The following is a 26,440-nucleotide window of genomic DNA, read 5'->3' on the forward strand; positions in this document are numbered from 1 at the left end:
TGCACTTTGCACCCTGCTGCTTACTATAATTAAGTAGTGAGAGATTTATGTTTGCTTGCTAGGTTTTGTTTTTTTTTATCCTCACCCGAGGACATTTTTCCAATTATTTGTTCAGATAGAGTGGGAGGGACGGAGAGGAAGAGAGAGAAACATGAGGAAGAGAGAGAAACATTGACATGAAAGGTACACATCGAGTGGCTGCCACCCGCACAACCCAACCAGGGCTGGGGACAAACTGCAACCGAGGCACGTGCCCCCAGCGGGAACCGAACCCGGGTCTCTCTGGATCACAGGCCGACACTCTAACCGCTGAGCCAAACCAGCCAGGGCTGTTTTGGGTTTTTTTTTTTTTCACATATTTTTATTGATTTGTTAGAGAGAAACGAAGAGAGATAGAAACATCGATGTGAGAGAGACATCGATTGGCTACCTCCTGCATGCTCCCTACTGGGGATCAAGCTTGCAACCTGGGCATGTGCTCTGTTAAGGAATCAAACGGGGACTTCTCAGTCCACGGGATAATGCTCAATCCACTGAGCTACACCGGTGGGGCTTGAGCACCTTGTTGTATGATGAACTAGCTATATAGAAAATAGTGGCTGTTAAGAGGACTGGGAGGGAGGGACTTGCCAGAGATGTCTGTGTTCAGCAGAATTGGAATTGTACTTTACCATTTATAGCTCCTTAACTTTTGTTTCAGTGATTGACATAAAACTGGAAAAGCCTCAGGATCAACCAGTCAGTGAAGGAGGCTGTTCCTGCTAATCCCTCTTGGCATCTTCAGCTTTTCTCCAGAAGCTCACTGCTTTGGCCCCCTTACTCTTTCATTGACTGCAGTGTGAATATTGGCTTGAACCTTTCCCTTCAGTAATAACGTATTGCAATTCATCATTGCTGCCTGTCTCGTGGAGATGATCTATTAGCTTCACAAGCACAAAAAAGTCAGTGTCTATATTATTTATATTTTACAAAAAGTTCAACAATTCCAGCATATTCCAGTGATAACTTTAAAAATTAGATACATTTTCTTAACTTTTCTCTCCTTTTTAATCTTATGATAATGCACTTCAAAATGATGGAAATCTCAATAGTATGTGGCTTGGTTAAGGACAGTTCACAACAGCACTTGCCTACCTACTTGACCCCTCTCTTTCCCTGCTTTTTTCACTTCTCCCTTACCTCATACTCTATTCTTACTCCCCCTCCCTCAAAACAAACAAGGTGGCAAAGTAGCATTCAGACCAAGCTCATTATCTTTCAATTTTAGTGATACCACTTGTTCTAGGCCTTGGGTCAGGGTGTCCAAAATTATTCTTGAGCACTGATATAAATTACTTAGACCATATTTGAGGTAAAACTCAATTATCATGGTAGGCAGTGCTTGAATAAGAAAAGTGTTCTGGTGCATCTTTAAAATGTATCCTAATGAACATTATACTTACAAGTAATAAACACAAAATGTATTTCTGACCAAAACAAATGACCCTTACACATGTTAGACTCTGGGAAAGAAAAGTGAAAGTGCTCCAGAACAGGATTTTTTATACTTAATTCTCTCTCCCAAGATCTTAAAATTGTCAAGATAGAGTTATTCTGTTTGTTTTAAAAAAATTTTTTTTTTGTTTTAAGCAATAGGTTTCTCCTGGGATTTTTTTGTTTGTTTTTTTTTTTTGTTTTTTTAATGCTATGCAGGCAAGGCACTGGAGAAATCAAATTCCTTTAAGAAGAAACAGTAGAAGAATTTAAATTTGGCACCTTTGTCAAAACTACTATCACCAGTAGAAACGATATCTAAAGCTTACCAACAAAAGAATCCTCAACAGAATAGCAGATACTTTGCTCAGGATATTTGAGGTCAGATTGAAAATGGCAAGCTTTCTTATAAGCCCTTAGAGGCAGATCTGAAAAAGCATACAGAGAGGATAAGAGAGAATGGAAATAAAACTCAATATTATGCAGATTTATGCCTTATTTTTTAGCTTTTTTTAAATGTTGGATCTTTCAGGCTGGTTTTGCTCTTTATTAGATCTGTATAGTTTGGTTAATTAACTAGTAATTTAGTTTTATATTTAAGCCACAATTAATCTTTCTTCTTTGGTGATATTTATTTCTTTGCCTTTTTAAAAACTATGTTTAATTTTAGATGTTTTGTTTAATATTTTTAGAGCTTCATCACCATGGCAATATGTATTTCCCTTAAAACACTGCAAACAAATATACTAGGAGTGCACCATTTTAATATTTACTAGTTATTGTGAGATTGCTGTGTAAGTTAATAAACACATTTGTAAATACATTATTTGCAGGAAGAAATTTTCTGAGTTACAGCTCAGGAAAAACCTGCTGAATTTATGTTGTAAGCATTACTTAACACAGTATAAAGATGAAAATACAACAAAAATATCTTCATACTTCCTCATCCCCTCATTGCAACAAAACCCTTAACTGAGAGAACCTTACTCCCCTCTCTTTCCTCTTCCTCCACTTCCCATTTATTATCACCTTCTAATATTCAGAGAGCACTTGGATAATGGGTCTGAATAGAGAAATGTTTTAAGATAATCATTAGCCCACATACCAGTAACTTACACTCAAAGATGGGATGGAGTTGTAAAAGTGCTTTTATAATACAATATTATTGTTAAAGGCAAGGGTTGACTCTTTCGTTTTATTTTGACATGGCATGTCCTGAAATAAATATCAATTCAATATGGCAAATGGGTCATATTCTTTATTTGAAGTTGTAATTTCTGACATGGTGGTGATTGACTTCCTACACTGTAGCCTTTGATTATTTTTATGTATCTTTAAGACAGTAGTAACTACTTCTGCTTTCAATATTGGTATTTTAATTTAGCTTAGGGCTCTTACTATTGAGGCGCAGTGAAGTATGTTCATAGACCAGATTTTTTAAAATAAACACAATTTTGCTTCAAAAAATATAGAAATAAAACACAAAAGAACACAATTATTGATTTCATTTCCCATTCCTGCCAAGGTGGTAAAATTAGCATGTGCTTCTTACTTTCTCCCTAGAAGTATAAAGGGAAACATAGAATCCAGGAAAGTAAAACAACAACAAGAAGTGAGAAATCCTTGGGAAGTCAGGAGACTTTTTAGCTGTTAAAGATGAGGGAGAGAGGCTGCCACTTGCAAAACAGAGCCACTGGTGGAGGCAATAATAAGATGTACGAAGAAAAGTAGTAACCCCACCTTTGCCTTAGGAACTACTACCGTTCCACCAAATCCAGTTCGGCCCGCTGCCTATCTTTTAAATTAAGTTTTATTGGAACTCAGCCATACTTTCTCTTTACAAAGGCAGAGTTGAGTAGTGTGACAGACCTTATAGCCCAGTATTTATTATCTGGACCTTTATAAAACAAAGGATCCCTCCCTTAGTACAAACCTCAGCTGTACAAAACTTAATTATAGAAACTGAAGCCACAAGCCAGACTACTGGTGCAGAAAAGTCAGGGGTAATATTACCGCAGTATGAGGAGTAGATGAAATGACCTGCCTGCCTTTGGTCAGTATTCTCTACCTTTTCCCTGTTAAAATATCATTTAGTGGACTGTAATCTAGAGAGAATGTCTCCTGTAAGAACTGCTTGTTACTAAACTGGGTTTAAAGGCTTCTTTCTCAGCATCATGTTTTTAGTATTCATTCATGTTGTACCATGTATCAGAATTTCATTCCTCTTTGTGGCTGAATAATATTCCATTGTATGTATATACCACATTTTATTTACGCATTCATCTGTTGATAGACACTGATGTCATTTTTACCTTTTGGCTATTTTAAGTAATGCTGCTATGAACATTGATGTATGAGTGACTACGTGAGTTACTGTTTTCAATTCTGTTTTACTATAAATGTAGGAGTGGAATTGCTGGATTATATATGATAATTCTGTTTAACTTTTGAAGACATGCCAAACTGCTTTTCACAGCAGCTGCACCATTTTACATTACCACCAGCAGTGTATGAGGGTTCCAATTTCTGCACATCCTCATCAACACTTTATGTTCTGATATTTTAATAATAGCCATCTTAAGGCATGTGTAGTGGTATCTATCTCATTGTGTTTTGATTTTTGCATTTCTCTAATGACTGTTGATGTTGAACCTCTTGCTTACTGACCATTTGTATATCTTCTTTGGAGAAATGTCTATTCAAGTCCTTTACCCATTTTTAAGTTGGGTTGTTGAAATGTGGTTCTTTATATATTCTAGATATTATCCCTTAATAGACAGAAATATTACAAATATTTCCTCCCATTCTGTGTTTTTTCACTCTATTAACAATGTCCTTTAATTTACAAAAGTTTTCTTTTAATATGTTTTTATTGATTTTAGGGAGGAAATGAGAGCGAAACATCAATCGGCTGCCTCTTGCATGCCCCCCCAACTGGGGATCAAGCCCATAGGCCCCGACAGGGAATTGAACCAGTGACCTTTTGGTGCGTGAGACTACGCTCAACCAACTGAACCACTCTGGCCAGGGCTAATTTGCAATAGTTTTAAATTTTTATGAAGTCTATCTTTTTCTTTTTCTATGCTTTTGCTGTCATATCTAAGAAATCATTGCCAAAATCCAATGTAATGAGGATTTTCCCCTCTGTTTTATTCTAAGACTTTTATAATTTTAGCTCTTAAGTGTGAGGTCTTTGATCCATTTTGTAGTTAATTTTGTATCTGGTATAAGGTAAGGGTCCAACTTCATTATTTTGCATGTGGCTATTTAACTTTCCCAGCAACATTTGTTGAAAAGACTGTTCTTTCCCCACTGAATTGTCCTATTGGAAATCAGTTGAGTAGTGTATATGTGAGGGTTTATTTCTGGGTTGTCTAATATTTCATTCCATTGGTCTGTATATCTGTCTTTATGCCAGTACCACACTGTTTTGATTACTGTAGCTTTATACAGGCACATCTCATTTTATTGAGCATCTCGCAAATACTGCATTTTTACAAATTGGCGTTTTTTGGCAACCCTGCATGGAACAAGTCTATCAGCCCCATTTTTCCAACAGCATTTGCTCACTTTGTGTCTCTGTCATATTTTGGTAATTCTTTACAATATTTCAAATTTTTTTGTTATTTGTTATGATAATTTGTAATCAGTGATCTTTAATATTACTATTGTAATTGTTTGGAGACACCACAAACCATGCTCATACAAGATGGCGAGCTTAATCGATAAATGGTGTGTGTGTTCTGACTGCCCCACTGACTGGCTGTTCCCCCAAAGTCTAACCCACCCTCATCCTCTCTGCTGTTTTCTTGATTCACCCATAATTTTGCTTATACATATGGATAATTAATTCTCTTTGAATAGTATCCATTTTGTGAACGGAATGTCAGTGGAACCACCTATTCTAGAATTTGAGTTTTTCCAGTGCCTCTGTGACACTATTGTCTTTTTGGTGAACATATGTACACATTTCTGTTGGGTGTACCCTAGGAGTAGAATTAATGAGTTATCGGGTGTGCTTATGTTTGGCTCTACTGACCATTTTCCATACCAGTTTATACATGAGATTTCCAGTTCCACATCAGTACTTACCATTGTCTTTTTCACCCTTAGCCATTAAGGTGTGTGTGTGTAGTAGTATCACATTTTATTTTAAAACTTGGTAAAAACACTGTGCTGACCAAACAGATGTGTGAGCCAGATGTGGTCCATAGGGCACCTCCAGATTAGACTGTGTTGTCTGTGAGGGTTAATGTTGCTCTTCAAGTATGTATTCAAGAATAATTTTATAATTGCCGGGCAGCCGGAAGATTAAAACTCCATGCTGCGATACTATTAGTGGAGAGATTTTGAAGCAACCTGCGTTTGGAGCATCCATTTGCATCACTTGTACCTTGTTCAGTGAGGTGAGAGGAAAGAACCATAGTGTTATCGGGACCATAGCAAATGGAAGCCCTGAAGCTATAGGGCAGCAGTTCTCAACCTGTGGGTTTTGACCCCTTTGGGGGTCAAACGACCCTTTCACAGGGGTCGCCTAAGACATAACAGTAGCAAAATTACAGTTATGAAATAGCAATGAAAATAATTTTATGGTTGGGGGTCACCACAACATGAACTGTATTAAAGGGTTGTGGCATTAAGGTTGAGAACCACTGCTGTAGAGGCACAAAGAAAAGAGCCCTTAACCCAGCTGTGGGAGGTTCTTTATAACCTGGCCACATTCACCACCCCTTCTCACCATACAACTTGTGACATCAGGCTGTTTTCTGAACTTTATAGTGCTCCTAAGGCCAAAGTATTCTAAGACCTTTATTCATGCCATTTCTTCCATCTCTTCTGTATAGAAAGTTCCCACTCCCTTCTCTGCTTGGCAAACTTCTACCCATCCTAAATTTCTACCTCTCCCAAAGGTTTCTCCAGGTCTCTTAGCAGAGTTGGATACCTCCTCCTCAGAGGCACCATGTTCCTCTCTTATTAAATCATTATTGATGTATTTATGTCTCCTTCTAAATTTATGTCTCTGGGAATATGGCTAAGGTGGACACCTGATGTTTTTGCCACCCAGCTCACTTCTATTTATCTCAAGCCCTATTTTAGACTACCTTTCCCAGATCACCTGTAGCCTCGAAAGGCCCGATGCAAGATGGTTGTATGTCCTTCCCTGACCACGTGATCTCTAAGAACAACTCACTGCCTCAATTGTAGAAGGACTGGAATATACTGGGAAAGACCTCAACACCACAGAACTCTCAGAAGTAGGCTCACCCTTTAGCTCAGATGACAGAGACCCTGATTTACAGTCTCTCTTTCAAGCCCTCAGAAATAGCCAACTTCAACTTGCTACCTTATGGGTGGGGGAAAGCAAAGGTTAAGTGATTTGCCCTAAATTGCTTAGCTAACATACCAGGTCTACCTGTCCTCAGAATCTACACTTCTCACTACGCCAGAGAAGGCAGTAATAGGAGTTGAGTCATGGAGATGGCCTGGAGACAGGGCCCAGGAAGACAGACAAAACCAGAGCCAGGGCTAGAGACAATCACACCTTTATTAGTCTCTGCAGCAGGGCCTTTGGAGCACCTATCTACAGGGGAAATTTCTCATATGCTACTCTGGCTACTGGGCAGGGATATTAGCATTGGTGATTGGGACAGGATGGGGGAGAAGACTAGAAAGGACCAAAGGGGGAAACTGCTGGACCACCTGCAGGGAGGCACATATGGGGGGGCCTTCTGGACTGACACAAAGGTGGATCAGGCCCCAGAAGTGAACACTGCCATCTTCCTTAGTGAAGGAAACAGAGCCTAAGATGGTGACAGCCACAGTATGGGCACAGGGCCAAGCTTCTGGTGAGCAGAAATGCATTTCCTGATGGAGTTACCATCCTAGGGCTGAAGTTCCCAAACCTCTCATCTGCCCCCCCCCCCCAAAGCAAGAGGACCCCTGGTTCAGCTCAATTGTTACCCCAAGCATCCTGACATGGGAAACATGCTTTCTGAACACTGAAGGAAGAGGGGACTCAGTAAGCTGGTAGGGGAAGGTAGTGTTTTGGGTTTGGGTATGTTAACAAAACAGGCATTATATTCATTCATTATGAAACTTCCTCCAAAAAAAGGTCACATCTCCCCCTTACCCAGCAAGCATCTTAACCTGGAGGGGCATAATGGGACCCCTGCCCTGCCCCCCCCCCCCCCAGCCCAATTAAACGCTCCCTTTAATTTTTCATATGCCATGATGGTCATGGCTCTGCATTCTTGCCAACAACTTTACTTCTGGCCTACCTTCCTCACTCTGTCCTCATGCTGTAAAAGAACTGATAACTGCTTTGTCAAGTGTTTACTCCTGCTTGCCCCACCAAGCCTGGAGCCACCTGAGGAAGAACCTGACCCCTGTATCTCCAACACCTGGGAAATGTGAAACCACAAGAGTTGGGTTTTCTGTGTCTTGTGTTTGGGGAAGACTTATCCATATGTGTCTATACTGGATTTCTGGGGTGTCTGGCGGTAGATACAAGGATTTTGAGTTAATGTTTGTGCCTGGGATGATAGCTTCTTCCGATGCAAGGAGTGAAGGTGGGGAGTAGAGGGAGGAGTGGTGATCCAGCTTGGAATGGCAAAATGGAGAGGAAGAGGCAAAAGTTAGGCAGAGCTTGGGGTGGAGGGTGGGTCAAGGAATAAACTATGCGCTGATTTTCAGGGCTCAGAACCAACAGGGCGACCACATGAGTGAGCCCAGCGCTGCGCCGGTGGCGGCCCCCGCGAGCATGCCCATGGCCAGGGGGGCTCCCGAGCTGTAGCAGGGATCCTCCCGCACTACCACGTGCGTTACGCCGGGGCCTGTGGAGAAAGCCGGTGAGAATTTAGAGGAAGGAGCAGAGCTACCTTTGCTCCTCTTCAGCTTGACTCCGGCCCGACCCAAGATAAGTCCCTGGGCCCACTGTCCTGTTCCCCTGTTAGAGAAACTGAGGCCTTAATGCGGGAAGGAAGTGCACCCCATCCATCCCCACGACTTCCAGGCGTAGTATCTGCTACAGACGTTCCAGTACGGTGGGCTTAGGGTGCAAAGGCGAAGAAACCTCGGGATCGCTTAAGAATGTCCGGACCACACCTGGAGTGGAAGACGGCAGCCATTCCCGCATTAGCCACCAGGGGTCACTACCAGCTCAGGAACGGGTACAGAGCGGCCTGGAATGGGGAGGGGCTCTAGAGCTACTCCGAGTCTGGGGACTAGGAGGGCCTTGGGGAGGGTCCTGTCTGGGAATATCCGGGAATATCTGGGATTACTAAAAGAGTAGAGCCTGGATCGAGGCAGGGGACGGGGGCGGGCCAGAAATTTACCTGCGTAGGGCGGTCCGTAGTAGCTGCGAACATACGTGGCCTCGTGCGCGTTGGGGGACACCACCTCATAGTAGTCTTGGTAAGGGCTGTAGACCCGCACCTGGGAAGCCCTGCCACGTTAGTTGCTTGGGAACTTCCTCGCCCTGGTTTGGTTCCCTACCCACTACACCCAGATCAAGCCCCTCTGGACCCATAGAGCCACCTCCCCAAGTTTAGAAATGGGTACCCAGGGACCAGCAAGCTCCTGGAGAAAAGCCCTGCCTTTTCACAAGATCCATGGTTCTTGTCCTCTAAAACTCAGCCCCTATTATCTAGCTCCCAGTGATGCCATTTTCCTGTCCTGGCCTCCTACCTAGCACTCCCCTAATAAAAAATTCTCCAGGGCTTTCAACTTCCTTCATAGATAGTCTAATATTTGCTAGCAGCTCCAGTGGTTCCATTTAGAGAAACCCGATGGATTTCTCTACTCTCCTAGTCACAGAGCTGGAGACCTGGCCAAACCCCAGGCCCAGGAAATAGGGGGTTGGGGAGAGAGGAAGCAGTTTGATCCAGTAGGGAAAGGAAGTAATTAAAGTATTATCGAGCATCCACCAGGTCGATAGGGAGCTGAGGGAGCTGTTCACATTGTTACCTCCTCTATTCCTTACCACAAGCATTATTATCTCCACATTACATAAAGCTGGGATGGAGGCTCAGAGAATGGTCAGTGTTCTCTCTGGGAGGGAGGAATGCACTCCCTGTCCCCTTCCCTCCCCATTAGATTTTTACTAACCCCTCAAAACTCCAGGAAGTCCTTCTGGGCCCAGAAAGAATCCTTTCTCCCCGAGTTCTCTGCGGGCTATGCTTGTGCCTCACTCCTATCTTTCCTCTGGGCCTTTCCTGCTTACATTCCAAATGTGAGCTACCTATAGGCAAGGACTCTGATTTATTTGTGTCACCAGCAGAGTCTGGTGAATGATACAGCTAAATATATGCTGATTTAAATGGAAGCTCCTAATCCAAGCCCCTCAGTTTCTACAGGGAACAGACCTGGAGAGGGGGCAGGATCCCCTTCTCTCCTGGCTCCTCCTTCTTAGCCCCCTTCTACCCTCTATCTCTAACTCAACTTCACACCTGAATGGTCCACTCCCCTTTGAAGTCCATGTGTTCTAAAATCCATCCATCTCAAAGTGATTTCATCATCCTTCCATCTCCCTAAACCTGCTTTTCTGTAAATTATTTTCTCTAAATGCCACCACCATGTACTCAAACCAAGACATCATGTTGGCACCCTGTCTTCACATGCTCATCTCCCACATCATATCAGCCACCCGGTCTCATGACTTTATATTCTAAATATGCTCTTCTGTCCATCCTCTTGGCCAGTGCTAAAAGAACGAGCCATTGTTTTGGCAACTTGGAAGCTGTGGGTGACCTTGAAAAAACACTTCTTAGAGGAGTAATTAGGGAAAGAAGCCAGGGAATTGAAGAATGGTTAGAGTTGAAGGATGGAACCAACATATCATGACATCTCTTTCAAGAAGTTTACCTCATGATGTCAAATCTCCATGCCATTTCCCATTGATGGGGATGCCTTTCTTACCTTTTTTTTTAAATCCTCACCAGAGGATATTTTCCCATTTATCCTCAGATAGAGTGGGAGGGAGAAAGAAGGAAAGAAAGGAAGAGAGAGAAAAACATCGACGTGAGAGGGACACATCGACTGGTTGCCTCTAGCACAACCCCAACCAGGGCCAGGGACAAACCGCAACCGAGGTACGTGCCCTTGCCTGGAATCGAACCCACGACTTATTGGTCCGCGGGCTGATACTCTACCCTTGAGCCAGACTGGCCAGGGCTCTTATCTTTTTTTTTTTATCCTCACCCGAGGACATTTTTCCATTCTTTTGTTCAGATAGAGTGGGCGGGAGAGAGAGAGAAACATCGACGTGAAAGGGACACATGGAGTAGCTGCCACCCACACGACCAACCAGGGCCGGGAACAAACTGCAACCGAGGTACGCGCCCTTAGCGGGTACCAAACTTGGGTCTCTCTGGACCACAGGCCGACTCTCTAACCGCTGAGCAAAACCGGACAGGGCTTACCTTTTTTTTTATTCAACTACCTAACTTGTCTTTCAGAGTCAACCCAAGTATTACTCTCCCTGAACCTCATGTTCTGTTGGACTCCCATCTGGGCACCTATTGCCCTTAGACTTCCCTCATCACAGCAAAGCACCAGTCACTCGGTAGTGTCATTGCTTGTATCCCTGTGAGTGGGAATCTCTCTCATCAGACTTGTAAACACCACCATCATCACTACCAAGAGCAGGAACTGGGTCTAACCAGGCCTGATTGGGTCTAACCTAACCTGGTAAGTGCCTAATATATTGAATTTATCTCAAGTGAATCAAATACAGGGCCAGACTGGAACATCACCCAACTATAAGTCCAGTTTCAAGTTAGGGACAATGACGAGTCCCAGGGCAATTCAGGAGACTCAAACAAACAAAGCTCAGTCTCAAGTGACTTCCTTCACTGTGCTTCTTCCCCAAGGGTAATCCAATAGGAATTTCTGGTGGGGATGGCCAGGATCTGAGCATCAAACCTAGAAGGGGCTAGAGAGATCTAAGCACTCAGATCCCCAATTTTACTGGTAGGGAAGTGAGGTCCAGAGTGTGCACCTCTGCAGCTGCACAGGGAACCTGTCAGGCCCTGGAGAGAATGGAAAATACCACCTCATGTCCCTTTGGGCCACCTGTTTCTACCCTCCAGACCTGGGAGGCCCAGAGGTAAAGTCATGTGGGTCACCTGGCAACAGGGCAGGGACCACCCTGGAAACCTCAAGAACATATCCAAAGGACTTGATTCCTGGTCCTCTCCCTCTCTGCAGGCCCAGACCCTTTTGTGAGTGGGGGCAGGGGCATGTGACTCAGGAGGTCACATGCAAATAGATTCCTTACCTCAGAAAAGTTGTTGTGTACTTATAAGATTTTAAAGGTTTACAGACTTTTAAATCCTATTTTTAGGAATCTCCACTGTAAACAAACTTGAATGGCAGTTTGGGCATGGGGATGCCTCAGAATGCTGGGCTGGAAGTCCCAGCCCTGCTACTGATGAATTAAGTGACCCTGGTCGAGTCATGACCTCTCAGAGCTTCAGTTTTCTCATCTGTAAATAGGGACAGTCTTTCCTACACTGCCCACTACCAAGCCACAGTGAGAATCCAGAAGAGCCATGCCTAAGCAACTGGGGGTCCTAGTACTTCTGGGCTCGGTGGTTCTTGCACATCAGAATCACCAGGAGAAATCTGTAAACCACAGATTTTCAAGGCCAAACCTTGATATTAGAGCATCCATATGTAGGGATCTGAACATTTGTATTTTTTTAAGTCCTTAAGCAATTCTAATGCACAACCACATTGAGCACCACTGTGCTAGAAAAAGAGCTCACAGTCCACAGGTACTCTATGGCAAGCCCCCATTATGCCCGGGCTGAGCACTGGGGACAGAGAGGATTCATCCCCAAATCCTGCTTTCCAAAAACACTGGGGGGTGGACAGGGAGACAGACAGGGACTAAATTATAATATGCCATAATAGGTGTTTCACTTCTTCCTTCCTCCCTTTATTCATTCACTTGTTTGCTCATTCAGTGAACACTGCCTGAGGCCTACTTGCCAGACCCTTATGCACCAGGAATAAGGAGGGTCAAAATAGACAGTCCCAATGACTAAGTATACCTAGCTGTCTGTATACCTAGCACTGTGCTAGGCTCCATAGGGGCAGAGCTGATCAGACCTGGTCCTTGCCTTAGAGGAAGTTCCAGGTCTTAAGAGAGAACAAAGACAGAAATAAACAGATTTTAAACCAGGCAGAATGAAAACTACTAAGTATTAGTGCAGTGGGCCGTGGGAGGGAGCGACAATGCCTGGGAAGTCCTCCCTGAGGAGGTAGCAGCCTTTGAGGTGGGTCTTAGGATAAGCATGAGCTTTTCAGGTGAATATGGAGACTAAGGGTTTACACAGCAGAAAGAACAGCATGTGCAAAAGCTAGGAGGAGGGAAAAGGTCTGGAGCAGCTAGGACAGAGGGTGCAGCAAAGCAACTGGAGCACAGGGGATGAGAGACCTGGTAGGTGAGGCTGACCCAGGCCAGATCCCAAGACCCTGGAAAGCAGAGTTGTGGTTGGTGCCCCATGGATGATGGGAGCCTTGGGATATTTGTGAGCAGGGAAGGGATGTGACCAGGCCCAGTTTTGAAGGCACATCCTGGTGGCCAGGATGGAGGCAAGGAGAGCTAAGTCAGCACTTACCCAGATTCGCCTCTCAACCTTACAGGGGCTCCACGAGCGGGTCACACACCTGACCTTGGGGCAAACCCGGCGGCTTCTGGGAGGGACGGTGGCTCCAGCTGGGGCCTGCTCAGGCCACAGAAACCCAAGAAGGGGGAGGAAGGTAGGTGTCAGAGGCCCTCTACATCTTTAGAGACCCACAGTTCTTAATAGGTCCTACCATAGCCCTCTGCCAGCTAGACGGGTTGGGGGTGTCTTCCTCCTCGGCTCATGATAAAGGGAGGAGGCTAAGAGGGAGTGGTGATTTTGCTCAAGTTACTCAGAGAAGAAGGATCAGTAGCATCTCTCCAGTTAGCCCACCTTCACCTGTTTCAGGCTGGTGAGGCTCCCCATCTCCAGGGTGGACAAAACTGTTCTGATCTGCCCTCCCAGCCACCTGCCCCCTTCAGTGGCCCCCAGCCTCGGCCCTGGCTGAGCCCTGGCCCTGTGTTCCCTGGAACAGCTGGGGTCAGGGGCTCCTCCTGGAGCCTCCACCAGAGTGGGATATAAGCCTGCAGAATGTGAGAAGACAAAGCACAGGTAACTCCTACATAGGTACAAGACAGACAGAAGCCCACACACACAGGCATGAACACTCAAAGACAGGCACACACTGGTTCAAAGACACAGAGGCACAAACACCCTGCTCGAGCAAGCTCTGGGACCAGAGGGATGTGTGTGTAGAGCAGGGAGGTGGAGTAGAGGGTCAGAGCACAGAGGTGTGGTAGGCAGAGCAGCAGGAAGGCAGATGGGAAGAGAAGGGACAAGGCAGCTTCATAGAGTCACAGAGTGCAGAACGGCCAGCCCTCACCTCTTTCCTTCCGCCTCTCTTTGGTGGGACTGAGTTGCCCTGCATAAGGGGGATTGGGAGTTCAGAACCAGTTTAGCCCAACTGGGTGTCCCTCCACCCTGCTGACCACTGCCCCAGCCTCCTCACTCCTAGCCTCCTCTAATCCAGCCTCCACCCAGAAGCCTCAGTCTGCTCCCCAAAGTCTGACCAGAGCCCTTCCTGCTTAATGACCTTTACTGCTCCCTACTATCCTGAGATGAAGTTCAGTTCCTTTAACTGGACTTCAAGACCCTTTCTGATGTAGCTCCTCAGAGGTCATCTTTCCCATTTTCTCCCTCCATGCATTACACTCCAGCCAGGCCAGACTCCTGGCCCTGATACACAGGTGTGCACACACACACATGCACATGTTACCTCCCTGCCTCTGCTCGGGCAGTTTCCCTCAAAATCTCACACTGACCTTGATTCAATACAGGCTTTTTCACTGACTTAAAACCGTAAGAGTTTGGATAAATCACTCCCCCTCTGAACCTCAGTTTTTCTATCTGTAAATGGGACCAAAACTTCATCTCCTACCAGAGTTGTTGAAAGATGAAATGATATAACCTATGACAGGTGCCCATCACCATGCCCGACCTTCAGCAGGTAGATGCCTCAGGGGGTTTCCCTCTACTTCCCAGCAGACTTTCTCTCAAAGTAGGACTCCACTGCCACAGACAGGAGCAAACATGGAATCTGGAGACAGGCAGATGGGGGTCAAGGCCAAGTTGGGCCACCCTTGAGCTGGGGGCTTTGGGCAGCTCCTCAAACCCACATCTCTATTAGTCATTAAGTTCTGTTGGCTCTACCTCCTAAACATGACTTATCCTCGTCAGCTTGTCTCCACCAGCAAGGCCTTAGTCCAAGCCTCCAGCCAGCCAGCTGGACACTGTCCCAGCCTTCTAACTGGTCTCCAGCATCACTTTTATCCTGTATAATCCATGCCCTACCTACCAGCCAGAGTATCTTTTTAAAAATACATATCTGGCCCTGGCCGGTTTGGCTCAGCGGTTAGACCGTCGGCCTGCGGTCCAGAGAGACCCAGGTTCGGTTCCTGCTAAGGGCACGTACCTTGGTTGCAGTTTGTCCCTGGCCCTGGTTGGGTCGTGTGGGTGGCAACCACTCAATGTGTCCCTTTCACGTCGATGTTTCTTTCTCTTTCTCTCCCTCCCACTCTGTCTGAACAAAAAGTGGAGAAGTGTCCTTGGGTGAGGATAAAAAAATTTTTTTTAAAAAATACATATCTGGACTGACTTGTTCATACCATCCCTCCGCTTAAAGATTTTCAATAACTTCCTGATGCTCTTAGGAGAAATTGACATCCTTACCACAGCCCATAATGCCTGGACCTGCCAACCCTCCTTCCCCACTACCTTCTCACTCCCTGAGCTCCAGCCATCCAGCCTTCCTTTTGTTCTTCAACTTGCCAAAGTCTTAACCCCTCTCAAGGCCTTTGAACATGTAGTTTCCTCTTCCTGGAAAGCTGCTCCATACACCTCACCCCACCCCTTGCATCCAGTATATTTGTTTATCCTTTAGGTCTCATTTTAAGCCTTGTCTGAACTCCCACCTGAATCAGGCCACCAAGGTGGTCACACACTGAATGCACACTGCATGGCTCTGTCAGAGCAGTTACCACCATTGCAATGGGATAAAAAACAGTGTAAGTAGTTATCTCACATCTGGCTTCCCACTAGTCTGAGTCCAGGAGGGCAGGACCCACAACTCCTGAGTCCACCTCTTGCACAGTGCCTGGCATATAGTAGAAAGTTAGTAAATGTTTGTTGTGTGCATTGGTGAAGCTCAGTCTTATCATTTACAGAGGGAATAATGATCCCAACCTCACAGGAGTGTTGTGAGGAATAGTTGGAATTGCACCTGTACCACACCTGGTACATAATAGCTACTCGATAAAACACAGTTCCTTTCCCCCAGCTCACATGCCATCCCCTTCTTGCAGGCTTCTCTCTCCCTCCTCCGAGCACCAGTGGGCTGTCTTCTGTTCTTTTCTACTTGGGTCTTAGGGCATCTGAGTTAGCACAAGTCTATTCACTCACATATATGGGAATTGAGAGCTCCTGGCAAGTGGAGACCGAGTCTGAGCACCCATGATTCCATGGCAGGTAGGGGTGGGGAGGAGAGAGGGTGGGAATGGGGGCTCACCGGGGTGGAATTCGCCTCCAGCAGCGCTGTCTTCCATGCTCTGCAAAGCAAACCACACCAGACCATGAGGGGGCAGTTTGGGGAAAGGGGGACGGGCCCCTACATTTTAAATTTAACTCCCTCACCCAGCCTATAGCCCCAGTCACTTTCAAAGGCAGAAATCTTTTGAGTATAAAAAGGTGACCCCCTCCCCTGTCCCAGTCACATGGAACCTCGTAATTCACTCTTAGTCCATAGTTTTACCCTTTAGCAGGTCCAGTTTCCCCATGTAGACAACAGACAACTGGGCCTGGGGGTGGCTCTCTTAGGGGCCTGGGCCTCTTAGGGTGGCTGGAGCTTAGGGTTCTCTAGCTTCGGTGCCCCTCCACATTCAAAACCTACAAATCGTTCCCCAATGCTCTGACCCCAGAGCCCTGGAAAGGCCCAGTGGACACAGGACAATGGGCTTTTGTTGGTTGCCATGGCACCTGTCTGGGACAAGGCAGCTCTGTGTTTTGTCTACCCAGAGCTCAGCTTCCCCCACTCTCACACACCCCATCTCATTCACTCTCCTACAATGCAAAGGCCAACTGACCCTCTGCCAGAGGGTAGGAAGGGAAAGAATGTGAGTGAGCAGCTGGCTCCTGAGGAAGATATGCCCAGTCTCACAGTGTGGACCTGAGTCTGACATTGGGTGCCCCCATAATGTGGCAGGCTGCCTCTGTGAAGCAGGTCAGGGTCCACCCCTCAGATCACTCCCCCACCAGGACATCTCGGAAGGAGGGTCCTTTGAGGATGCCACAAGGCTCTGTTCCTTTGTATCAACCCTAAGTGAGGGCTCACCTCAGCGGCTGCTAAGGAACTGACTGAGTGATCAGGGACCACACACTCGAAGCAGGTGGGCACACTCCTCCCTCAACAGTCCTGAGTTCATCACAGACCAGGTAAGGAGTTTACTGGGTACCTTACCAATCACCATGAGCCATTGCATCCACTCTTCCAGCCTCCACCAACCCGACTGGTCTCTCTGTCCCCTCTTCCTAACCTCAGGGAACCACAAGGCCCAGTGAGGAGAAGGCATCTGATCACATTCCCCAAGATACCACCCTACCCTCTCCTGAGAGCGACTCACATGGCGTCATCCTGAGTCTCTGCACACAGGTGCAGGCGGAAGCCCTCCCGTAGATTCACAGTCAGCAGGCCATCTCGGCTCCGGCCCTCTGGGGGCTGCACATCTAAAGGCAGACACACAGATAAGGGGTTTCCATGGGGCACAGGCCCCAGGTCCCCCCAGTAAGCCAGGAACAAGAATAGAACTGGCTTCTCTGGGTTGTTTATTAGCCATTGCCAACCTCCTCTGATCCCACACACATTCTTTGGGATTCTGCTCTACTCCTTAGAGTCTTTCAACCCCTTCACATTGCCCACTTCCCTAGTTAGGTACATCTAGCTCTCAGTAACCATTATAATTGTGGCCTGAGTCTTGTTGAGATTTGCTGTGTGACTCTGGGCCACTCTCTTAACTTCTCTGAGCCTCCTTTATTTTCCTTCATCTTTACCCAGTTCCTAGCACCTGGAGGGCAAGACCTGTGTCTGACTCACCTCTGACCCCAGCATAGGGCCCAGGGCCCAGCACAGGGTAGGAACTCAATAAGGACCTGATTTTCTAATTCATACCCACATGAATTGGAGTTGATAGAAGCCTAGAAGCAAAGTCTATAGAAGCCCTCTGAAAGTTGCAGAGAGCCTTCCAATGCAGGAGTTCTCAGACAGACATGATGGGAGGGCCATATCCATAGTCAGTCACAGTGCCAAAGAGGAAAGGGCTTCTCACCGTGGCACTCTTGGCCAATCTTTATGTTGCGAACATTGAAGCGGATAAGTACACGGTCCTCCTCATCCTGCGCAGTCTCATCGTGGTAGTAGCCCAGGGTCCCATCCAGCCACAGAGCGAACCAGTTCCGTTTCCAGCGGCGAAGGATAGAGCCTGTGAGATATTCCAGACCCATCAGGCAGGCTGATTGCAGAGCCTGCTGGGGGGCAGGAGCCCTGGATGGGCTCCCAGAGTCCCCTTCCCCTAGCCCTCCAGAGTTGTAATCACTCTTCCTTGTCTATCTCCTGAAGTGATGTCAGATCCTCTTTCTGTCTTGTTCACCCATTGCCTCCCATTAGGCATAACACACAGTAGGGGCTCCATACGTGTGTGTGTGTGTGTTTTTAATGTAAGATCTGAAACTTTATTTTATTTTTAAATCCTCACCCGAGGATATTTTTCCATTTATCTTCAGATACAGTGGGAGGGAGGGAGAGAGAGATACATCGATGTGAGAGAGACACATCAATTGGTTGCCTCCCCAACCCGGGCCAGAGAATGAATCACAACAAAAGTATGTGCCCTTGACCGGAATCAAACCTGCAACTCTTTGGCCAGTTTGGCTCAGCGGTAGAGCGTTGGCCTGCGGTCCAGAAAGACGCGGGTTCGGTTCCCCCTAAGGGCACCTACCTCGGTTGTAGTTTGTCCCCGGCCCTGGTTGGGTCGTGTGGGTGGCAACCACTCGATGTGTCCCTTTCACGTCGATGTTTCTCTCTCTCTCTCTCTCCCTCCCCACTCTATCTGAACAAAAAATGGAAAAAATGTCCTCGAGTGAGGATTACAAAAAAACAAAAAACTTGCAACTCTTTGGTCCACAGGCCTATCTAAGCTCTAACTGCTGAGCCAAACCGGCCAGGGCCATAAATGTTTTGAAAGGCAAATGAATGACCTTGAGGGCTTCGACACCAAGCCACAGGTCTCTTCAAGGGCAAAGACCTCTCCCTACCCTGAGCCTCCATTTACCTCTTACTTGTGTGATGGTGATTTATGTAGTGTCTGCCTCTTCCACCAGACTGGGGGTCCACAGCTGGGCCTGGGCTTAGTGTTTGTTGAACTGAATGACTGAGAATAGGTCATGGAGGGGGGGTAGGGAGTTCCTAGCCCAGGAGAGCTCTTGTTAAGATCATGACTAGCCCTGGCCGGTTTGGTTCAGCGGTTAGTGTCGGCCTGCGGTCCAGAGAGACCCGGGTTTGGCTCCTGCTAAGGGTATGTACTTCGGTTGCAGTTTGTCCCTGGCCCTGGTTGGGTCGTAAGGGTGGCAGCCACTCGATGTGTCCCTTTCACATCGATGTTTCTCTCTCTCTCTTCCTCTCTCTCCCTGCCACTGTCTGAATAAAAAAAATGGGAAAATGTCCTCAGGTGAGGATAAAAAAAAAAAAAAAGATTATGACTCTGATCATGGGTCTGGGAGCTGAACCCTAGCTTCAAACATTTCACAATTGGAAATCTTAACGGGAACGGCAAAGACATAAGAGAGCTTCTTAGAGCCTTATAGATCCCAAAGCACAGAGGCATTTTTCATTTTGTTCTGAGCCTGGTTACATGGCCAGCCCTGGGCTGGGGTGGTATGGGCACACAGAGGATCAACCCAGCCCCTGTCCTTGAAGAGCTCACAGCCTGGGGCCTGCATGAGATGGGAGGAGGTGAGATCCACAGGTAAAGACAGTTATAGGTCCCAGCTGCTTTGGCTCAGTGGTTGAGCATCAACCCATTGACTGAGATGTCCCAGTTTTATTCCTGGTCAGGGCACATGTGGGGGTTGTGGGCTCAATCCCCAATAGGGGGCATGCAGGAGGCACCAATGTTTCTCTCTCTCCCTTCCTCTCTCTCTAAAAATATCAATTAAAAAATATTTAAAGCCCTGGCCGGTTTGGCTCAGCGGTTAGAGCGTCAGCCTGCGGTTCAGAGAGACTCGGGTTCAGTTCCCGCTAAGGGCACGTACCTCAGTTGCAGTTTGTCCCCGGCCCCGGTTGGGTTGTGTGGGTGGCAACCACTCGATGTGTCCCTTTCATGTCGATGTTTCTTTCTCTCTCTCTCTTCCTCTCTCTCTTTCCCACTCTATCTGAACAAAAAATGAAAAAACATCCTCGGGTGAGAATAAAATACGTGTGTGTGTGTGTGTGTGTGTATACACAGCCCGGTCAGTGTGGCTCAGTGGCTGAGCATCAACCCATGCACCAAGAGGTTGCTGGTTTGATTCCTGGTCTGGGCACATGCCCAGGTTATGGGCCAAATCCCCAGGCATGCAGGAGGTGGTCAATCAATGCTCTCTCTCATCAATGTTTCTATCTCTTTTCCCTCCTCCTTCTATTAAAAACAAAAAAAGACAGTTACAGGAAAATCAATACCATAACAGGAGTATGGATGAGGCATTGGGGATCAGAGAAGGGAGCCTCCAGCAAAGTTTGGTGTTACAGCAGGGGCTGGGGTGGGGGTTAGAGGAAAAGTCAGAGAAGGCTCCTCACAGAAGGAGACATCTGAGCTGGGTCTTAAAGAATACGTAGAAGCCCTGGCCAGTTTGGCTCAGCGGTTAGAGCGTCGGCCTGCGGTCCGGAGAGACCCGGGTTCGGTTCCCGCTAAGGGCATGTACTTCGGTTGCAGTTTGTCCCCGGCCCTGGTTGGTTGTGCGGGTGGCAGCCGCTCGATGTGTCCCTTCACGTCGATGTTTCTCTCTCTCTCCCTTCCTCTCTCTCCCTCCCACTCTATCTGTACAAAAAATGGAAAAATATCCTCAGGTGAGGATAAAAAAAAAAAAAAGAATACGTAGAAGTTTCCCTGGCCGGTTTGGCTCAACCTGGTTGGTTGTGCGGGTGGCAGCCGCTCGATGTGTCCCTTCACGTCGATGTTTCTCTCTCTCTCCCTTCCTCTCTCTCCCTCCCACTCTATCTGTACAAAAAATGGAAAAATATCCTCAGGTGAGGATAAAAAAAAAAAAAGAATACGTAGAAGTTGCCCTGGCCGGTTTGGCTCAGCGGTTGGAGCGTCGACCTGTGGTCCAGAGAGACCTGGGTTCGGTTCCCGCTAGGGGCATGTACCTCGGTTGCAGTTTGTCCCTGGCCCTGGTTGGGTCGTGTGGGTGGCAGCCACTCAATGTGTCCCTTTCACGTCGATGTTTCTCTCTCTCTCTCTTCCTCTCCCTCCCTCCCACTCTATCTGAACAAAAAATAGAAAAAATGTCCTCGGGTGAGGATAAAACAAAACAAACAAACAAAAAAAGAATACGTAGAAGTTTACCAAGCAGTCAGGAATAGGAAGGATGTTCCAGACACAGGGAAAAGCATGGACAAAGGAGGGGAGGATAAAAAGGGCCTGGTTTCTTGGGAGAAGGGTTCACTATGGCAGGCTCATCAAGCCACTTTCCTCACTCCTTCCCCCAGACAAGGTGCAGGAGAGACACGGGCTTGGCCCAGGGTCACTCACTTTGTCTCCACAGCCAGCCGCCCCTCACCAAGGCCATTTCTTCAAAAGGACTTTCCAGAATGGAGTCAGACGGGACCTGTCAGAGGAACCACAGGACACACAGGCCTCATCAGCAGTTCCAGAGCAGCTCTGGGGAGAAAAGCTCCCAGCCCTGTCCTCCCGAGGAACCATTTAAGAGAGTGTAAGTAAACAAACAAGGCAAGCCTGCCTATCTCCTCCCCATGCTCTGCTGCAGGCAAATAATGGCAGCACTGTCTCTAGGGTCAGCAGGGCAGCCACCACTGTGCTGGGGTAGGGGTGGGGTCAGGAGCCTGGATTCCAGACTCAGTTCCATAACCTTGGCCAGATCCCTTATTCCGGGCCTCTCTTTCTAGATATGTAGGAGTGTGTCTGTGAGGCAGGTGGAGGCTGGAGTGAGGAACTCGTAAATGTTAGAAACCCTGGAATTCTGAAATGCTGGCAGCACAGAATATTAGAATCACGGCACTAAATGAGGGACCTTCAAGGTAAGAAAAGCCTCCCTCACATCTGAACCCTTCCTGAGCCTTCTACAAAGTACATATAATAATGGTTCAACAGCAGCTATGATTTACTGAGCACTATGCCAGATACACTTCTTGGTGCTTTTGTCTGCTATCTCATCAAAGCCTCACAACATTCCCTGTTACTCCCACAACACGGGTTTGGAGAGGTCCAGTCACTTGTGCAGATTCACTTGATTAGTAAACAGTGGAGTCAAGATTCACACCCAGCAGTCCCAGCTTCTAACCATTATGCCAGTAGGACCTTTTAAAACTCCTGATCCCTTGGGGGAAAAATGAGGAACATCTGTAATACATTCTACATTCAACAATAAAGATTAAAAAACAAAACAAAACAAAAGCCTCCTGATCCCCAGGTCATACTCAATTAAAAACTGAATCAGAATGTCTGGGGGTGAGAAGCAAGCATTGACAGTCTTTTAAAATCCACAGCTGACTCAATGTGCAGCAAAGTTTGGGGACCACTGCACATACTATACTACCTTACCTTGTCCCCACTGTAACTCTGTTAGATGAGTAGGATATTTACTCCTATTGTACACATACACAATTGAGCGTAGGTACATTGACTTGTCCATGTATGTGGTGGAGCTTGGATTGGAATCTAGGTGCACTCTGCTCCTGTGGGCGACTTACCTGCAAGCAGGTGCCTCTGCCCCTCCCCCACTTGCTGCGTAGCAAGGGCTGACACACCTGGCCTGGAAGGTCTGGCCTTGTCCCTGCTTCCCCTGTAGCTCCCTCTCATCTCCAAGCCCTGACACAGGTAAGACAAGAGGCCAGGTGCAAACTCCCTTTTCAGCCTCCCCCTGATGCACCCACCTGTATACACCTGTTGCAGGATGCTGCTGCCAAAACAGCCGCTATTTGATGCTGCTGCCGCCCAACCCGCTGCGCCTGCGCTTTGTGCACCCCAGAGCTACTGGGGCATTTCATTCCCCAGACTCACTACCCCTGGGCCCCGCCTTCCAGCCCCGCCTTCCAGCCCCGCCTCACCCCCTGGGAGGGGGCGGGGCGTAGAGAGTTGTGTTGCCGTGAGGCCTTCTGGGACTTGTAGTCTGCAGCTCTCGAACCTGGCAGTACACTAGGGCCCCTGGGTGGTAGCCCTGATCTGGCCCTGAGCACAGGGGAGAGGCCGCACCAGCGATTTCATTTTGCTCACTTATTTATCATGAAATACGTTTTCCTAAGAATCTATAACTAATTTTCTAGGAAAAAAAAAAGTAAAACTGCACGGAGAAGCCAGGATCCTAGTTTTGCCATGTTTTCTCAATACTCAGTTTATACCTGGCACTACCCTGGGCACTAATGGAGGGCACAAAGAAGTATCTGACAAGGAACTTCTTTTTTCCTTCCCTAGCTTCCAGTCTGGTTGGGAAGACAACGTGAACACACAATTAGAGCACAAGGTGTGATTTAACAATGGGAAAGAAGAGTCTGATTTTGCCCAAGAGGTTAAGGAAGGCTTCCCAGAGGAGGCCGAAGAGGGTCTTGAAGGATGAATAGGAAATCTAGGAGACTCATAAGCACACTAATCAAGGAAGTTCAAAAGAGTGCCTGGCCCCCGGAGCGGCTCAGTTGGTTGGGCGCCATCCCGAGCACTGCAAGGTTGCCAGTTCAATTTCTGGTCGGGGCACATACCTGGGTTGTGGGTTCGATCCCCAGTCGGGGCATGTAGGGAAGGCAACCAATCAATGTTTCTCTCTCTCTCTCTCTTCCTCTCTCTAAGCATGACCTCGAGTGAGGATTAAAAAACAAGAAAAAATAAAGTGTCCATGTGTTTGGAAAGTAGAGTGCAGGGGTGGGGAGGGCTTGTGGAGTGTGAGGTGATGAAACGGCAGGGGTTGCAAGGAAATGAAGGCATTGGATGATAGGCTCAAGAGCTTGGACGTCACAACAATGACTGGAGCTTGGGGTTGGGAATTTCAAGATGAGTTAGGTGGTCGCATTTGTGGATTGGAAAGGTTCCTCTAGGACAGTCAAAAATGGATTGATGGGGACCAAACTGGAAAAAGAAGACTGTTTCTGTATCTACAACACAGTCTGTCCTTCCAGGATCATTTCCTTGAATAGCTCAGCCACAAACCCCCACCTACAAGCAAAACCAGGATGTCGTTCAGAGAACAGGGCCTGTCAGGGCTTGCAAGGCTCCCAGTCTGATCCCCTATTTAAAAAGGGCACCCACCCTGCCATAGGCCCTTCCTCCTACCCCCAGAGACGTCTTCCTTACCGGGGCTGCAGGGCTCATGGTTCCTGGGCTGCCAGGGCAGCATTTCCCAGAAGGTTCCTGCGGGGGGGCATTTTCCTGAGCGCCTTAAAGTTAAGGGGATCAGGAAGGTGCTACCAAGTGGGAGCTAGAAGGGGGAGGTGATGAATGGGGGCACACAGATCCTAGAGAAAGTCATCTCTCTTCAGTCCCTTCCCCAATCTCCCCGACTGATCTGGGCCTCAGACCTTCAGTTCAATGGATAACAAACAAGTCATCCAAGATTCGGAGGAGATCTCTCAGCCTAGAGTCGCTGTAATTCCCCTGTGAGGGGGCGGAACCGGTTCTCTGCCCTCGGTTGGGGGCGGGGCTAAATTTTATTTCTCCAGCCGGGCAGGACAGTGCCTTTACCGGTCTTGGTTGCACAGCCTGGCCCTTTAAGCATCCTTCTCTCACTCCTGGGTTTCTGTAATCCTGACCTCAAGCCACCCTGGCGCTTCGGCCCTTCGTGCAGTGCGTGCCTTGCTGGAGGATTCATCATGGCCGATCCTATTAGCCACTGAGTTCATCCCCTCCGTGCATCCCCAGTTACCAGCTCTTCCAAACCATGCTGTTCTCCATGTTGTGCCTTTCAGTCCCTGGAACCTCCTATCTTCTCCAAGCTAAATTTCCACCCCCACAGCAGAAGGACGGAAGAAAGGAGGGAGGAGGGAGGGGAGGGTGGAGCTGGCCTCAGGGAATCTGGATCCAGACCCCCACCCCAGCTCTCCCAGCTCTCCTCCGTGAAGGGCTATTTGGCCCCTAGATAGAGGAGTGAGGTGAGGAACCGTGCAGACAGCTCTAGATTACATTCTCTGGATTTAGCAACCAGATGAAAAGGAAAGATTCTCCAGCAGCAGTGTGGAATTCAAGGGGAAGACCACAATCATCCTCCCAAAGAGGGGGCACTATGACAGAACAGGGGGTAAGGAAAGGGGGAGGATGCTTTGCAAACTAAAACTCTAGATACAGTTACAGAATCTCTAGGGTCAATGACCCTCTTTGAGATGCTAATAAAGGGTGTAGACTCTGCCCAGGAAAAAAATACACACAGATCACATTTTGCATATAATTCCTGGGAGTTCATAGACTCCTGATAATTCCTGGGAGTTCATTGACTCCTGAAGTCTGATGATTACTCTTGAGGTTGTTTTTAATTTCCAAAGCCAAGTAGACTGGTGGAAAGAGTGTGACTGACAAGTGAGAAGCTCTGAGAGCATAGCAGAAATCCCGGCTCCAGCAGTCCTGGCTTTAAGAGACTCTCCATTTACTTTTTTTTTTTTTTTTATCCTCACCCGAGGACATTTTTGCATTTTTTGTTCAGACAGAGCGGGAGGGAGAGAGAGGAAGAGAGAGAGAGAGAAACATCGATGTGAAGGGACACATCGAGTGGTTGCCACCCGCACGACCAACCGGGGCCGGGGACAAACTGCAACCGAGGTACGTGCCCTTAGCGGGAACCGAACCCGGGTCTCTCCGGACCGCAGGCCGACGCTCTAACCGCTGAGCCAAACCGCCCAGGGCTCCATTTACTTTTTTTTTTATCCTCACCCAAGGACATTTTTTTAGTTTTTGTTCAGATAGAGTGGGAGAGCCCTGGCCGGTTTGGCTCAGCGGTTAGAGTGTTGGCCTGTGGTCCAGGGAGACCCGGGTTCATTTTCCACTAAGGGCATGTACTTCAGCTGTAGTATGTCCCTGGCCCTGGTTGGGCCCTCCAGGAGGCAGCCCTCCATGTATCCCTTTCACATCGATGTTTTTTTCCTCCATGTGTCCCTTTCACATTGATGTTTTTTTCTCTCTTTCTCTTCCTCTCTCTTCCTCTCTCTCTCTGTTTGTTTGTTTTATCCTCACCTGAGGACATTTTTCCATTTTTTGTTCAGGTAGATTCATCGACATGAAAGGGACACATCGAGTGGCTGCCACCCGCACGACCAACCAGGGCCGGGGACAAACTTCAACTGAGGTACGCGCCCTTAGCAGGAACCGAACCCAGGTCTCTCTGGACCGCAGGCCGTTGCTCTAACCAGCCAGGGCTCTCCATTTATTTATTTATTTACTTTTTGGTACATGCCCTTAGCGGGAACCAAACCTGGGACTCTCTGGTCCGTAGGCTGATGCTCTAACCTCTGAGCCAAACCAGCCAGGGCAAGAGACACTCCATTTAAATCAACTAAAATTTATTAAGACCGACAAGCCAACAGTAACTTTTATGTTTCTCTTGTAACTGTGGTACATAGAATTATTGACAGGAAAAAAAGAATTTTGCTATTTCAAATG

General features: G+C 47.4%; 2 protein-coding genes and 1 long non-coding RNA gene across 8 annotated transcripts in view; 2 read left to right on the forward strand and 1 right to left on the reverse strand.

Moving 5' to 3' along the window:
• RAB6A (RAB6A, member RAS oncogene family) overlaps nt 1-2,941 on the forward strand; it is a 64,408-nt gene extending 61,467 nt beyond the window's left edge. The window contains exon 8 of one of the 2 annotated variants that reach the window (XM_036258396.1): nt 701-2,941. In XM_036258396.1, coding sequence (XP_036114289.1) covers nt 701-765 — 65 coding nt within the window. In that variant the 3' untranslated portion in view covers nt 766-2,941. The remainder of the gene's footprint in view (nt 1-700) is intronic. The other variant, XM_036258395.1, reaches the window with a different exon arrangement.
• A 4,725-nt stretch (nt 2,942-7,666) lies between these two features.
• PLEKHB1 (pleckstrin homology domain containing B1) lies at nt 7,667-24,218 on the reverse strand. Of its 4 annotated transcripts, none has more exons than XM_036259162.1 (9): nt 24,149-24,218; nt 21,380-21,455; nt 17,921-18,073; nt 17,219-17,321; nt 16,108-16,147; nt 13,927-13,965; nt 13,098-13,202; nt 8,808-8,907; nt 7,667-8,306 (listed from the first exon to the last, which is right to left on the reverse strand). In XM_036259162.1, exons 1-9 carry the CDS (start codon nt 24,164-24,166, stop codon nt 8,170-8,172), a joined length of 771 nt encoding a protein of 256 aa, XP_036115055.1. In that variant the 5' UTR covers nt 24,167-24,218; the 3' UTR covers nt 7,667-8,169. The 4 variants fall into 4 exon arrangements, with proteins under 4 accessions (XP_036115055.1, XP_036115057.1, XP_036115056.1 ...); XM_036259164.1 differs by lacking the exon at nt 24,149-24,218 and adding an exon at nt 22,741-22,833; XM_036259163.1 differs by lacking the exon at nt 13,927-13,965.
• On the forward strand, nt 21,390-26,092 carry LOC118628300. 2 transcript variants are annotated; one of them, XR_004959274.1, is made up of 3 exons: nt 21,390-21,560; nt 21,754-21,885; nt 26,044-26,092. It is a non-coding gene; the product is annotated as an uncharacterized LOC118628300 (long non-coding RNA). The 2 variants fall into 2 exon arrangements; XR_004959275.1 differs by lacking the exon at nt 26,044-26,092 and adding an exon at nt 23,279-23,309.
• The last annotated feature ends 348 nt before the right edge of the window (nt 26,093-26,440 follow it).

The sequence above is a fragment of the Molossus molossus genome, unplaced genomic scaffold (assembly GCF_014108415.1).
Source record: "Molossus molossus isolate mMolMol1 unplaced genomic scaffold, mMolMol1.p scaffold_m16_p_13, whole genome shotgun sequence".
In the NCBI taxonomy this organism is placed as follows: Eukaryota; Metazoa; Chordata; class Mammalia; order Chiroptera; family Molossidae; genus Molossus; species Molossus molossus.